At 45.6% G+C, this 15,698-nt stretch overlaps 1 protein-coding gene across 4 annotated transcripts in view; it reads right to left on the reverse strand.

Annotated features, from left to right (window-relative positions):
- Window positions 1-3,374: 3,374 nt before the first annotated feature.
- myom2b (myomesin 2b) overlaps window positions 3,375-15,698 on the reverse strand; it is a 31,801-nt gene continuing 19,477 nt past the window's right edge. For all 4 annotated transcript variants that reach the window (XM_084476608.1, XM_084476610.1, XM_084476607.1 and 1 more), the window contains 16 exons: window positions 15,551-15,687; window positions 14,948-15,092; window positions 14,267-14,329; window positions 13,107-13,174; window positions 12,809-12,922; window positions 12,016-12,103; window positions 11,591-11,629; window positions 10,417-10,522; window positions 9,461-9,527; window positions 9,094-9,190; window positions 8,899-8,935; window positions 7,784-7,806; window positions 6,761-6,816; window positions 6,216-6,305; window positions 4,801-4,926; window positions 3,375-4,460 (listed from right to left, as the gene is read on the reverse strand). In XM_084476608.1, coding sequence (XP_084332734.1) covers window positions 4,251-4,460; window positions 4,801-4,926; window positions 6,216-6,305; window positions 6,761-6,816; window positions 7,784-7,806; window positions 8,899-8,935; window positions 9,094-9,190; window positions 9,461-9,527; window positions 10,417-10,522; window positions 11,591-11,629; window positions 12,016-12,103; window positions 12,809-12,922; window positions 13,107-13,174; window positions 14,267-14,329; window positions 14,948-15,092; window positions 15,551-15,687 — 1,466 coding nt within the window. In that variant the 3' untranslated portion in view covers window positions 3,375-4,250. The remainder of the gene's footprint in view (window positions 4,461-4,800; window positions 4,927-6,215; window positions 6,306-6,760; window positions 6,817-7,783; window positions 7,807-8,898; window positions 8,936-9,093; window positions 9,191-9,460; window positions 9,528-10,416; window positions 10,523-11,590; window positions 11,630-12,015; window positions 12,104-12,808; window positions 12,923-13,106; window positions 13,175-14,266; window positions 14,330-14,947; window positions 15,093-15,550; window positions 15,688-15,698) is intronic.

A 15,698-nucleotide genomic window follows, 5' to 3' on the forward strand; every position in this document is an offset into this window, starting at 1 on the left:
GAGCAGAGACAAAGTGCAATAGACAAAGGGAAAAACTCCCCAACGTGTCACCAGGAGTTAATGCATGTACTCCTGCCTCGCCCCGTTTTTTGAGCCGACCGGCATGCAAAACAATGCAAAAATCATTTAGACGGGGAATAGAATGCATGAGCAGGGGCTGGTATTTTCCGATCGGAATTCTCTGTCTGCAAAGTCCCTCACCACCTGCCTTGCAATTTCACAGTGATTGGAGAGGGAGGTACACCCAGGAAGAGGAGAATGATAGGGACAGAATGGGGGGGGAGGGGTAGGAGGGAGGGTGGGAGGGAGGGAGGGTGAGTGGTAGAAGGTCCGGAGGAGTGAGACAGAGACAAAAGAGGCTGGAATGGAGGTGTGGACGACGGAGGAGGAGACACAAGGGGGAGAAGGAGGAGAGGAAGGTGGGAGGAGACAAAGGGGTGAGGGATGCAGTGCAGGACAGGGTGGACAGAGATAAGGAGCGCTTTCGGAATTGGAGGAGTGGTATAGTTTATCAGGAGAGGAGGGGAGTCTTGCCTGCTGTCTGGGAGGACGGACAAACGAAGATGGAGGGAAAGATTAAGAAGGTGGGACGGCGAAAGGCGGGGGAAGAAGCAGGAGAAGAAGCAGGAGAAGAAGCAGGGTCCATTTGGATAAGTGCATATAGATTGAACCAAAAAAATGAGCTGAAGGAAGGAGGGCGCGAGAGGAAGGAAGAATAACAGTTCTTCAAAGGAACCTTTGGGTTTGTATGTCGCAGTAAAAACCAACAAACAAGTGCTTTTATTTTCAGTGCACTCTGCAGTAGAGTGGTTGGCCCCCTCTCTCTCTCCGACTCGGTCAAAGTACAATCGTTGGGATAATGGGATTTCCAGGTTCAAAATAAGACCATAAAAGGCCTCTTCCTGTGAGGCAGTATTAATTGAGCGTCATGGCGTGAGGTCCCCGTGATAAGGAGCTGATTGTAGAGCGGCGAGGACGAAGACGGATCCTTCGTTCAACCGCTTTCAGAGTCACACTCAAGTGTCGGTACACTCGGCTCTCTTTCTTTTCTCTCTCGCCCTCTCCCCCCTCCATCCTCCCGTGCCACTCCTCGCTGTCTCCTCCGCCCCCCTCCCCCCCCTCCTCCACTCTCTCTGTTCCCACCTCCTGTTATCTCTCCTTCTTCTTCTCTGGAGTCCCTTGTCCCCTCCTGCTGCCTTCCTCCTTTCTTCCCCCCGTTCTCCTCCTCGATTCAGTTCCATTCAGTCGGCTTTGTTGGCAGGACTATATATAGATACGTGTGTATGTACGTGACACGGGTGGCTCAGGCAAAGCAATTACATTCATCGATGAACCGTAACCGCACTGATGATAGTAGATAAATAGAAGGAACAAGAAATAGTGATACACAGGTGAATTAAGAAATAACTATGCACAGGTTGATTACACAAGGGATGACGAGACTCAATTGAATTAAATTTTGTGGCATGCGGTGACATATTGAGCCGCTATTTTAATCAAATTCTAATCAAAGTCAGTTAAAAGATATGTCGGTGTAATTCAGTGGGTGGTAAAATTTAGTTTTTCCGTTACAGTATTTTTGTTTTATATGTGCTCCTTACTTGATTGTATATGTGCCGGGATATGAGGAAGGGTTCTTCGTCCACCACTACCACCACCAACTCTCGCTGTCTCTCTCTCTCTGTCTCCCTCTCCCTATCTCTCCCTCTCTTTTTCTCTCTCTCTCTCTCTCTCTCTCTCTCTCTCTCTCTCTCTCTGTCTTTCTCTCAAAAAGCAATCAATCTAATCATCATCACAATAATCTGCATTCCACACAACAGTCACAACGGCTAATTAAAAATTAGCTAAATGTGTGTGTATGCATGTATGAGGGCATGCAATGTGTGTTCACGTATAGTTGTGTGTGTGTGTGTGTGTGTGTGTGTGTGTGTGTGTGTGTGTGTGTGTGTGTGTGTGAGTGTATCTGCCTAATTGCTGTGTTCTAAATGTTAAAATGGAGGTTGTGAGACAAATACAGCCAAACACCCACAAAATGTCTTTGCTCCAAGTATAGCTCATTGTTTGAACAGTGTGGCTTTAATTAGGACAGGTCTGGCTCTGCTTGTGTGTGTGTGTGTGTGTGTGTGTGTGTGTGTGTGTGTGTGTGTGTGTGTGTGTGTGTGTGTGTGTGTGTGAGAGAGAGAAAGCAAGAGAGAAACCAAGTGTGTGTGTTTGTGTGTGTGTGTGTGAGAGAGAGAGAGAGACAGAGAGAGAGTGTTAGTGTGTGTGTGTCTGTGTGCGTGAGTGTGTGTACTTGTTTTTGCATGTGTGTGGTTGTGTGAGAGCGTGTGAGCCTGTATGTTTTTGTGTGTGCGTGCTTATCTGTGTGTGTGTGTGTGTGTGTGTGTGTGTGTTGGGGTGCGTGTGTTTGTAGGTGTGTGGGGCAAGAGTGCCCCCATGTGGAGATTTTGGGAAATCTTCAATTAGAACATTCTTTCTGCCTGTGTCTTTAATCCACCCTCTATCCCTATTTATCTCTCTTTCACACTTACACAGGCAGGCACGCACACACACTAACACACACACACACACACACACACACAAATGGCATGCTGTGTGTGTGTGTGTGTGTGTGTGTGTGTGTGTGTACCTGCCTGCCTATCTCTCTGTCTGAGCATGTTTTGTATAATATACAATTTTGCCATTCATTGGCTGGATGTCTCTGGAGAAAAGCTAGTCTCAACCATAAGTCTTATATGTAATGGTACACCTTGTAATCGCTGCACAACATGATTCATAGGAGGCTAATTCACTCACATTCATACCTCTAGTCTCACACACACACACACACACACACACACACACACACACACACACACACACACACACACACACGGGCATTAGCCTTTTCAGGCTCTGTTAATCCCTTTGTTCCTTTAATTCAGACATTCCACCTCCCTCTATCGATTTCCATCATTGAACTGCACATAAAGGCCAAGGACTTGATCACATTTGGACTTACCACCCAAAAGAATGCCATGCCAGTAATGGTCTCTATCAGAACCTCTTGTTCCCCACCTCTCCAGATTCTCCTTGAAGAAAGAATGACACGCCACCAGAGAAATGGCTGATGTTGTTGCTCTTTTCTTTTGGCAACACAGACAGAAGGAGAAACAGCGAAATAATGAATGTACTGTTCTCCTCGTTGACTCATCTCTCCTCCTCCACCAAGAAGTTGATATTGACAACAAATCATCCTCACCGTCTTTTCATCAACTCACACGGATATGTGCATTTGGGAAAAAACTCTCACACACCACACTTCCTTGTTGGCTCATCCAGGAAAAAGTTTCAACAGTACTGAGAGCAGGACACATTTTTCCAAAACACATTGCAAGAGCTTACAGAGTGATGTATTTATTTTTTTAATTTTCCAACACTGCACAACAGAAAGACTTTCGAAAGACACAGAAAGACATGCTTAAGCTAGGGGCTAATTGTGGCAGTCCTGCCGGTTAGCTAGGGTGTGTTGCTATGTAGCCTGCGATGCTACGGTCCTGCTCTTTCGATTTTGACTTTCTTTTGTCCTTCTACAACAAGTTATTTAAGCCAATGGGAACGACTCCCTCCATGCAACCCTGTTCTTCCTGTCTTTTTTATTTGAGGGTGCTTTCAATGCTAATGTTACAGACAAACATCAATGTTAATGTTCGATGTTAATCGTTGTTATAATAATGGACTTTGAGTAATAATGCGTGTAGTAATGCACTTTTACTTTGACACGTTGAGTCCATGTCTGATATATAGAGGTATAGCATTTCTGCAGATGTTAAGGATAGCTCAAGGCTACTCCCGCTCCAAAAGCACAAAATAAATAAAATAAATATGATGAGAATTATGAAACGGTGATGAAAGTTAGTGTAGATGTGGCTTTCATTGTTTTCAAAAATACTTTGGTGCACTTTTGAAATGCAAACTAGTTCATGGCAGTCTTTGTTTTTAGAATATAATGTTTGCCGTTTTAATCTAAACTTCTTTTTTTTTGTTAATGTGTCTTAATTTGATTCATTCAAGTCCAATTCCACCTGAAACATTGCATGTTTAAGATATGGGCCTTTCCCAATTCCCTCATCAGTAGATTGTGAATTTCAGTAATTGAATTAGAGTTGACTTTAAAACATAATTTAGTCAAGGTTTAATAGGCAAACAAGGTGCATACGTTAAGCAACGCATATTTCCCTAACGACATTTATCAACGATGTCTGTCCTCCCTACTTTCTCCTGGTCGGGGTGGGGCTTTTCACTCCTCGCCCTCCGGCTGCTTTGGGAGGGGCGGGGCTAGGAGAGGCTGGGGGGGCGGGGCTTGGCGCTGCTGTCTTTGGCTGAGGGAGCTCAATTGGCAGTTTGGGAGGGATGATGGTTTTGGGAGTCATGTTGGGCTTGGCCTCTGGAATTGTATCTCCATGGCGATAAACACTGACCTGGAGGGAGAGAGAGAGAGAGAGAGAGAGAGAGAGAGAGAGAGAGAGAGAGAGAGAGAGAGAGAGAGAGACACACACACACAGACAGACAGACAGACAGAGACAGACCGAGAGAGAGAGAGACACACAGACAGACAGACAGACAGACAGACAGAGACAGAGAAAGAAAGTGTGAGCGTGAGTGTAGTATGGGGGTAGCAGTGGCAGCAGCGTCTCTACATAGTAAATGTTATTCCTGGCAATAATCCATGAGATTGGCAGAACCGCGGGTCATTTGGTGCAATATATGACCGCCGAACGCCTCAGTGGTCACTGGTATGCCCGCTGCTAGGGAACTCACCACGATGTCCACAGACTCCCCGCCGTATTTATTCTGAACGATCATGGTGTATCTCCCGGAGTCGTCCATGCCGATGCCGTTAATAGTGAGGCAGGCAAACTTTCCCTGGTCCAGGGACACCACATACTGGGAGAGAGGGAGAGAGAGAACATGGTCATTTCACCCCTGATCTACTGCTGTTTTTCTTTGCACATGATGTGTTTTGTAATGAGGATTTTCTCCATTACAACCAGACAATATCTAGAGATGGATTCTTGTTATTTTTATGCCGATCAGCCGCGGGACATTAACCGCGTATATATTGACGGAGGACACAGGTGTCGCTTTGCAAATAAGTAGGAATTCTATTCAATGTTTAGCACAGTCACGTGCCTTATTGACTCATGGCTCATCGCTAATGGGTTTGTTGTGGTGTCTCCGAGTGGCCCTCCCGACCCCCCACCCCCCCCCGTTCATATTCGCGAATATTAAAAGAACATCCAATTAAACTGCCACGCATAAAGCACACGTTTTATGTCTGTTCTAAATCCCGTTCAGGAACGTATAGTTGCTGCTACGTGCCTCTCCAAACAAATCACATTTATTGGTAACCAGAGTAGCGTGTTAAGAAGCCATAATGGCCCCCCACTTGAGAGCAGACTCCTGGGAGATTATATATATATATATATTAGTGGTGGGCATAGATTCATTTTTTTTAATCTAGATTAATCTAGATTAATCTTGGAATTAATCTAGATTAAAATGGCTCATTTGAATTCTGCCGAAGGCATTCATAATATGTGTGTGCTACCTAAATAATGACTAAAAGTAAGAGAATGGGTTTCTCAAGCCAGGTAGCGCATTAGACCAGGGGCTCATCTCCTGTTTCCAAAATGCATCACAAACTCAAACGTGGGAAAATATAACGGCGCCGGGACGCGCTCTCGCTACAGGTCCACGGCACGCTCGTCTCCGGTGCGCGTCGCGGCAGCAGCGGCAGTCGGGGCGGTGGTGGGGGCGGCGTTGACGGCAGATGGCTGGTACGTGTCCGCCTACTGCCGTACCAAGGCGGGCAGCTCGATTGATTTGGATTATTATTATTATCAGGAAGATTTGGATTATTACAACAACAACACCAATTATATTGACGCTCTGATGTCACGATCAACCCAAAACGTGTCATCACTCACCCAAGTTGTTTCTATTATCATTGCTACATTGTCTCCAGCATATGGCGCGATTATGGACAGTATATTTTATTAAACACTCAGCTTCTGGTTAGTTCAACTTTGAGAATAGATTAACGGCGATATTTTTTTTATCGCCTGATAAGAATCTCGCGTTAACGCAGCACGTTAACGCCGATAACGGCCCACCACTAACATATACATATATATACATATGGGTACGTTAGTGGGGAGGCGGAGGGGGACTACCTGGTTGTCCAGTTCCACCTCGTTCCCGTTCTTCAGCCAGGAGACGATGGGCTTGGGGTCTCCACACACTGTGCACGTCAGGCTCAGGGTCTGGGAAACAAGACAAACATGTCGAAGGCGGTCGTTTATGCTTCTTTTGTATCTAAAAGCATCTTAGTGTGTTCTGAGATGCGCGCCATGTAGCAGCAGCAAGGGGTAAGGCTTTCTGATCGAGGACACCTACGGGTTAGGCTGTGGACATTGGGGTTTCGAAACCCAGAACCTTTGGGGCTGGGAGAGAAACGCATAACTGTGCGCACTTGCAGACACAGTTACACACACACACACACACACACACACACAAACTTGCATGAACAAACACACATACACACGCTCACACACAGACACACACACAACCGCAAACACACACTCACCTGCACACACACAAATGAATGCATACACACACTCACACATGAAAGAGGGCACGCACACACACACACACACACACACACACACACACACACACACACACACACACACACACACACACACACACAACCACTCACCTTCTTCTCCATGATGGTGACCACATCAGGCAGGCCTCCCACCACCTTACCACGGTCTGGAGAGAAAGAGAGCAACAGTCACTCAGACATTATGGGATTTTCTTAATAGCCATTCTTAATATGGCCATGAATATAATGGGAAATGAGTGGACATGTGATAATGACACTGGAACATGTAGAGCTCCGGAGACAAAGCCATTTACATGCAGATGAGGAGATATAGAGGAGGGGAAAGAGATAGAGACACAGGTGACAGGATAGAGACACACACAAACACACACGCACACACACACACACACACACACATGCTCACACACACAAACACGCACATAAACACACATTCACACACACATAAACATGCATGCACAAAAACATACATACTGCTGATGTCAGGACCGCAGAGTCGCTCACCAGCTTCCGCAAATGACTCAAAACCCACCTGTTCAGAGTTCACCCAGACTCTACATAGCCATTAAGCCCCTTATTTGTCTGTTGCACTATTGTTTGTTGTACGTCCCGGCACTTGATGAACGCACCTAATGCAGGTTGTATTTTTTCATTGTACTTAATTGTGTAGCATGTACTTAATTGTGTTGTGTATGCATGTTGTGTAGCATGTACTTAGTTGTGTAGCATCTGCAGTAGCTAGCTATCACTGCTGTATACGGGGAATGGGGTTAGCCTGGCGATTGTTAGTACTTGCACTTGGTTCTATGAACGTTTTTACTGTACCGACGGCGATATATTGTTTCACTTCTTATGACAAATGTACTTATTGTAAGTCGCTTTGGATAAAAGCGTCTGCTAAATGCCCTAAATGTAAATGTAAATACAGGCACTCACACATGCTCTCTCAAACACATACACCCAGGTACCCACGTCCACACTCTCTCACACACTCTCACAAACATACACACACACACACACACGGGCGCGCAAACAAGTACACACACACACACACACACACACACACACGTTTACACACTCTCTCTCACACAGAAACAGGTGGAAAGGTGGACTTACTCTTCTCAGCGTAGGCCTCTGCCCTGAAACAGACAACAAGACCAGTCAGAAAGCTCTTGACCCCCCAACTTTAGCATTAGCAGTTGTAGTATATGCTGTCAAGCTATTGGAAAACACACACCATACTCCCCAACAGTAAATCACAAATGGATCTACATTGGATGTAACTGGTGAAATGCCCATTCACCGTTTAGTACAATCAAAAATGGGTAATTATCTGGAAGTACCCTGCCAGGTAAAAGAGAGAGATGCCTGGAGAAATAAATCCATATTTATTTATTTTTTTGACAAACTGCCACGCGACCTAATTGTAATATTGATTTGTCGGTTATAGTTTTAAATTATGTTCACTTGCTGGGTGAATTATGTATTTTTGTCTTTCTCTTTTTACAGGGTATAGTGAAAAGTGTAGAAACAGCATTTTCCCCACAGCTGGTTGGCGCCCTTATTGTCCCAGGCCAGGTGCAGCCATTTTCTGGTTCTACTTGGCATTCTGTTGACGGGAGCATAATCAATACTTTGTTCAATCCGAGGTAGGTATAACTGCGGGTAAGCCAGAGTTTACACTCAATTTACTGCACGTCACAAAGGGATTAGGATGTATTCCCAGCGGCTAATATGATCATATTGAGGTTCGCAGAGCTCGGGGTTTGATTATTGGATAACTGGGACACGGCACAAGAGGGGGGGGCTGGGGCTGGGTGGGGGGGGTGGGGGGGGGTGGGGGGGAGGGGGGGCTGCAGGGAGCTGGCAGAGTTATGGAGAACATCTGGGGAGAAAAACATGTTCTCTCCTTCACCTCATCTGCTTGGCATTTTGAGGTAAGGCGATGAGCCGTTCAGGGGGTTTGGCCGGGCTGTGTTCGCTGCTTGGCACTACAATGGCTCTATGAATCCTAATTTGACGCGGGAATTGGCCGGCTCTGGCTCAGTACGGCTTGTTTTGGGACCTCCTTTGAAAAACGGAGAATGGCTTTACATAACCGTCGAGCCGAAGGAAAAAAAAAACATCATATTTGTGTTTGTGTCCTGCTACGCTTTGGTAATTCTTTCCCCCCTGCTCTGCATATTACAGTGTCTCTCTCCTCCTGTGTCTTGTATGGGGTGTCGTCTTACTTGAGTTTCTGGAACTGCGCGTAGGCTTTGTCGAACACTGAAAAAGAGAACGTGAGAACAGACGCTTACTTTTCACTGTTCAAACGCCCGACTTCAACTTCAATTCAGAAAAATATCGATATCATACCATATTAACTGTTTATGTGTGTGTGTGTGTGTGTGTGTGTGCGTGTGTGATTGCGTGCGTGCGCTTGCCATCTCCACTCAGGTCCAGCGTGCGTTTGTTTGTGTTCTCAAGGTCAGTGATGACGATGGTGTACATCCCTTTGTCTTTGTCGACGGGCTCGATCACCTTCGAATCAACAGAGCACACACTCAGGGATCTACACATCTCCCATCCATCTCTTCCACCACACAACTCTCCCTGTGGAACACACTGTATCTACACAGGCTGTCCTATATGCCTCGTAACCTTTCCCGTATGGAGATCTAAAATAAGACAGCGCTCCCTAACTGTGCCGTTGTATTTATTGACCTAACATGAGTACATTCGGGGGGGGGTACGTGTGTACGTGCGTGTGTGTGTGTGTGTGTGTGTGTAATGTGCACGAGAGCTTTGTACCTCCATGGTTGCCATAGCAGGGGTACCTCCAATCACACACTTCTCACTGTGGCCCACCTTTGATTCACTGAGACAAAAGCACAGAGGTGGGGAAGGGAGAGAGAAGCAGAGACGGACAGAGAGAGATTGAGAGTGGGAGAATTCATACATGCATGCATGCATGCACGCGTGCAAAGATGTTTCGGTGATAATTGAAAAGCGTGTTTACATGCCTGCCTAATGTTGAGCCTGGGGACGGCAATTTCTCCACTCGTCCATCTTTTTTACATGCATAATAACCATGCATTAAGGCCCATCACACACAGATACACAGACACACACACACACACACACAACACACACACACACACACACACACACACACACACACACACACACACACACACACATACACACACATACACAGAGGCCTGGGAGAGTGCCGAAAACTAATCTCCATACCTTATGTTGTCTAAATAACTGAATTATCTGAAAACCTCTACTAGAAATTGCTCCTCTCTTTATCACACTCCCTCTATCTTTCTCTCTATCTGGTCTCTGGGGTAAAATAGATAAAATGTAGGATTTATCCTTTACTGTCCACATAAAACTATTATTATAAGAGAGAGAGTCATCTGTGTTTGGTTCAATTGCACAACACACACCTACGCACACCCACAATCACAGTCACAGTCGCACTCACACACACACCCAAACTCACACACACACCCACACTTACACTCATACTAACACGTATACACACACACACACACACACACACACACACAGTTTACCCTGAGGGTTCAGTGTTTGCATTATCCTCCGTCCAAAAATGAATTATTGACAATTTTTTTCCTGTTTTTTACAGGGAATGCATGGTGTTTTTTAAAGGCAAAGCATTATTGCCTCTGTTACGGCCCCACAGCCTCTGCTCATGTGCGTCCCCCCCCCCACGGAACCATCCGGGGTCCCCTTACCCGTGCATCCAGTGGATGTTCATCTCCGAGGTGTAATATTTCATGTGACATTGGAGTTGAATGCCAGTCGCCGTGCAGTTAATGACGAGCTCGGCTGCACTGGCACCTAATGAAGGTAATGAGATAGGGGAAGAAACAAGTTCTCACAACAGGCTCCCCGATTGGTGGCTGCCTTTTTTTTTCTTTTCTTCTGTGGCGAGATGATCTCGCGTCTTCATAATTATGGCACAAGGGCGGGTCTTCTGCTGCTTTCTCACCTCCCGTGATTAATGGAGATGGATCACACCGCTAGGTGCAGTCATTTGCACCAGCTATGCTGGGTGTTTTTCTATTTCTGTACCATCCAGCGAATAACCACGCTAGCAAGGCGTAACAACGTGATGCGTAACAACGCGATGCGTGAAAGACAAGCTTTATTTTTGTCTTTTTTCTTTGCTTTATTTAAGGAAAGAGAAGAAGCGGTTTTGCTGTAGTACTCAACCGATTCACAATGGAAAACCACTCCAGTAATGTACCTTGCTGGTGGATTGTTGGTTTGAATTATAGTCATACCTGTATTTCATACAATAGACATTCAGCAAAACAATTCTATCACAATATCCATAAAGAATAGAGGAATGTTGTTCTACACAGGTTTCCTAGAGTTAAGAAGATACATTTGATGCCATAGCATGTCTGGTGTGTTTGTGTCTGTGCGTGTGTGCGTGCAGTATATATCTGGAGCTAGGTGACGTATGTGTGTGTGTGTGTTAAAGTATGAGCTGTTAAAGTATGTGCTGGTGTGAATGTGTTCCTTTTTGTGTACAGTAAATGTCTGGTGCTATGTGACTTATGTGATGGCATTTGAATTAAGTTGTGTGTGTTTGTGAGCATATGGTATATGTCTAGAGCTAGGTGACGTGTGTGTGTGTGTGTGTGTGTGTGTGTGTCTGCGTGTGTGTGTGTGTGTGTGTGTGTGTGTGTGTGCGTGTGTGTGTGTGTGTGTCTGCGTGTGTGTGTTTGTGCCTGTGCGTGCGTGCGTGCGTGTGTGCATGAGTGTGTGTCTGTGTGAGCATGTGCGCATGCGTGTGTGTGTGTGTGTGTGAGCATGCGGTACGTGCCTGGAGCCATGTGACCTGTGTGCGTATGTGTGTATGCGTGACGTATGCGTGTAAAGAGTGCGGCTGCCACCTACCCGCCAGCTGGTTAATCTTGTTGATGACATCGTCAAAGACTAAGAGAAAAAGCAATGAGATCATTGTTCAGAGCCTGGGCTGGAGAGATATGAATATGAAGTTGCCACGCGGTCTGCTAGGGGACAAAAGGCAGGGCGACTACGTGACATTGAATTGCATCATCTCTGTTCCCCCCACAGTGAACCCATCTACGTTATTATGTTAAAGGGTCGTGCATTTTGGAGGGAATTATATTTGTATATTTGCATTTAAATAACATTACCATGCAATTGCTCTGGATAATCTGTTCACAGAGAGTTTGGTATAATAAGGTCCGTATGAGATCAGAATTGGCACAGAACACATTGTGGATTCAGAGATGGGGTTGTCCGTTTGGTCCACATGTGTTTGGGACGTCGTTAAAGGGCCGGCCCGCAGTCCTTACCTTTTCCAGAGATGTCCACCTGGCTCATGTCTTTTCCTCTGTCATCGCTGATGGTGGCTTTATAAACTCCAGCAGTCTTTCTGGAAAACTGCCAGAGAATCAAATATATACGGGACATATCGTCAAACTTCCAGCATATGTGTTTTAGAATAATATTTATAACAATGATGTTAATTGCTTGGTTCTCTGGGACTCACATTTGATACAACTAAAACCATAAAAATTAAAAAAATGAATATGCTCCATCATCACCTAGCATGATGCTAGTTTGGTTAAGGCGGAAATCACTGAATTATATTTATATTTATATTTATTTAAATAGTATAGCAGTCCCGAGTGGAACATGTCCTGTCAGCATTTTCTCTTGCCCTTTCAATTGACTTGATAATAACTATTTAGTATTAAGAAAAAAAGTATGAATGATAACTCAATGTCGCGTTTGTGCATACTTGAGAAGTTATTATTTATGGATGGATTTAGTTAGAAATGTAAAGTAGGTCACTTGTCTTGGGTACAGGATTGTGACTGTACTTAGATAGTACTTGATAACTGATACCATATACCTATCCTGAACCAATATGCAAATATATGCAACATATTTAGAAATGGATGGGAGATAAGGGCGAGGGAAGGCCTGGGGGTGTTTTCAAAGTGCATATTCAACACTTATTGTTATCCCCAATGAGGTTGAACACAGAGAGGTGCTTCCCAGACATTTTCTGAAGTTCCCTTACTTAGTTTCTCAAGAGTACGTGAACATTGGTGAGTGAGAAATTCTGAACATTTAATTTACCAGGTGAATGGGCAGTTTGCAGACTCCTGATCCCAGATCGGGTTTCACGTCTGGAATAATCTCTGTGTCTTCTTTATACCAGTGGAACTCAGATTCCTTCTTCAAGTTTGCAACCTTTAAACATGAATGAATGATTGAACACATTTGCCACATTTCAACCTCTTTCGTTTCAACATTGTTTCAACACTATCTATGATGTTATTCATTATATATTACACCATTCATAATAAACCAGCAGGAAGAAGAAAGAGAAGGAGATGAATACAATGACTATCAATAAAAAGCCCTGGTGGGTTACCTTGCAGACCAGCATGACAGAGCAGTCTTCTCCAACCTGAACTGTCAGGAACTCACTGAAGTGGGGGCCTGTGGAGTGGGGAGGTTGGTGTGGTTGGGGGGGGAAGTGGTGGGAGGAGAGATAAGGGTGGGGGCGAGGAGAGATTAGTGTGAGGGGAGGAGAGATTAGCATGGGAGGAGGAGAGAAGAGGATGGGGTAGGAGGGATGACAAGTGGGAGGAGGAGAGTTGAGGGTGGGGGGGGGAGAGGAATTTGGGAGGAGGAGAGGAGTGACGGAGGAGGAGAGGTGTGTGGAAAGAGGAGAGGTGAGGATGGGTGGGAGGAGTGTGGGAGGAGGAGAGGTGTGTGGGGGGAGGAGAGGTGAGGATGGGTGGGAGGAGGAGAGGTGAGTGGGGGGGGAGGATGAGAGATGAGTGGGGGGAGGAGTGTGGGAGGAGGAGAGGAGTGTAGGAGGAGGAGGGGTGAGGGGGGGAATGGGAGGAGGAGAGGTGGAGGAGAGGTGAGGGTGGAAGGAGGAGAGAAGAGGATGGGGCAGGAGGAGAGGTGAGTGGGGGGAGGAGGGATGAGGGATGAAGATGGAAGGAGAGATGAGGGTGGGGGAAGAAGAGAGGTGAACCGGTTTGGACGAGAGATGAGGATGGGGGGAGAGGTGATGGTAGGGGGGGAGAGGTGAGTGGTTTGGAGGAGAGATGAGGATGGGGGGAGAGGTCAGTGTGGGAGGAGAGATGATGGTGTTGCAGGAGAGGTGAGTGTGGGGGGGGGGGGGGGGGGGGTGGAGAGATGAGGGTGGGGGGAGAAGAGGTGAGGTCGGGGGGGGGGGGGGGGGGGGAGTAGAGGGGAGGGTGAGGATGCGGATCAATAAAAGGACGAGAGGCAGAGAAGAAACGTCCGTCGAGCAAATGTTTATTTCCAGCCAGTGCCCTCCCATTGTATGAAATATTCAAAAACCAGTGGGGGCGGAAGTGTATTGCAACTTCATCCATAATTGAGTTTTTTGATTACATGCTCGCCAGAGAGGGAGGTTTGTCAAACAAAACAGACTGTTGTGGGAAAGCCTGGACTGTGTCCGTTCTCTGGACTTGTCTCTCTTCCCGAGCATTTTGAGATTAAAGACAAACCGGTGGGCGAGCACGTCGATGAGAGATGTTTTGTGTGTCTTACCCTCCTTCACTCTGATGTACTCTCTCCTCTGGTAGTCTGCTTCAGCCAGCGCTGCTTTAAAGGCTAGACACACACACACACAGAAATACACCCACACACACACACACACACACACACATATACAGCCACACAAACATACAGACACACACAGCCACATAAATAGACCCCCACACACACACAAACACAAACACAAACATACAGACACACAAACACGAACACACACACACACACACACACACACACACACACAGAATGGTAAATTGCGCCGCTAATGACCTTAAACATCACAGATCATATGTTTACTGGCATATATTTACTTTAAAATGAGCCTTAATCAACACCTCCACACATGGTTAATTATGTGCTACTACACATTTTCCCCCTGACGTCAATCTGTTAACTTCCTCCTCCCCCGGTTGGGTTCCAGCTGTATCACCGCGACCCTGTGCTTATTTAAAGCAGTGAATCAATCCGTACAACCAACACACAAAAACACAACACAACACAACACAACACACACCACCTCGCTCCTGTTCATTATTGGGGCAACAAGCCGGCATACGCTTGACAAAAGATAAACATTTTTGTTTTGCTTTGTATTTTAGTTTTTTTTTTTTTTTTTTTTACTTTTGCCAGGACTTCCTGCCCTCACGCCACAAGAATTGAAAGAGCCAATCTTACCATCTCCAATTAGAACCAGGGAGCTCTGGGCCTTTCCTCCTCCGTCTGTGATCTGGCAGGTGTACGTGCCTTCGTTGTCCTCTGTGAAATGATCCAGGATGAACTCAATTACGCCCGTGGACACATCGTGGGCCATCTTGTTGGGCTGGGAGGGAACACACACAAAAGATGAGGATGACAGTTTTTTGGCAGCCATAGGAGAATAAAGGGAACAAAGAAAAGGGAATGGTTGAATAGATGAATGGATGAATAGAAATATATATTAAAAACACATTTATATATATATGTGAAAAGAAGAAAGAAGTAGTAAGTAGAAGTAGAATTTATATTTCTGACACTCATATTGCCACACTTTCTATTCTTATTTCAAATGTTAATAATTTATAGTACATGGTTACTTATGATTGTCTTGTGCTTCTGCTGTGACGGCCACATTTCCCGCCATGGAACATTTCCCCGTGCATGTTACATTGAGAACTAGTATTACTTCGCCTCAGTATTTTACATTACACTCAATCTCTTTATCCAGCCATCCAAACTTATATCCGTCTGCACAGTGGTACATCTGGTCATTATTATTTATTCATGAAATGTGTGTCTTACATCAGCCCCTGACAGTTCCTTGTTGTTGGCAAAGAACTTGTAGGTGACTTTGGAAGAAATCTCTTCAGCCTGAAGCCAGAATCTCATTCTGCCTCTCTCCAAGATTTTATAGGCCAACTCTGACTTTAGAGGGATGACTGGTGGAGAA

This window comes from Micromesistius poutassou (assembly GCF_964030765.1).
Source record: "Micromesistius poutassou genome assembly, chromosome: 12".
In the NCBI taxonomy this organism is placed as follows: domain Eukaryota; kingdom Metazoa; phylum Chordata; class Actinopteri; order Gadiformes; family Gadidae; genus Micromesistius; species Micromesistius poutassou.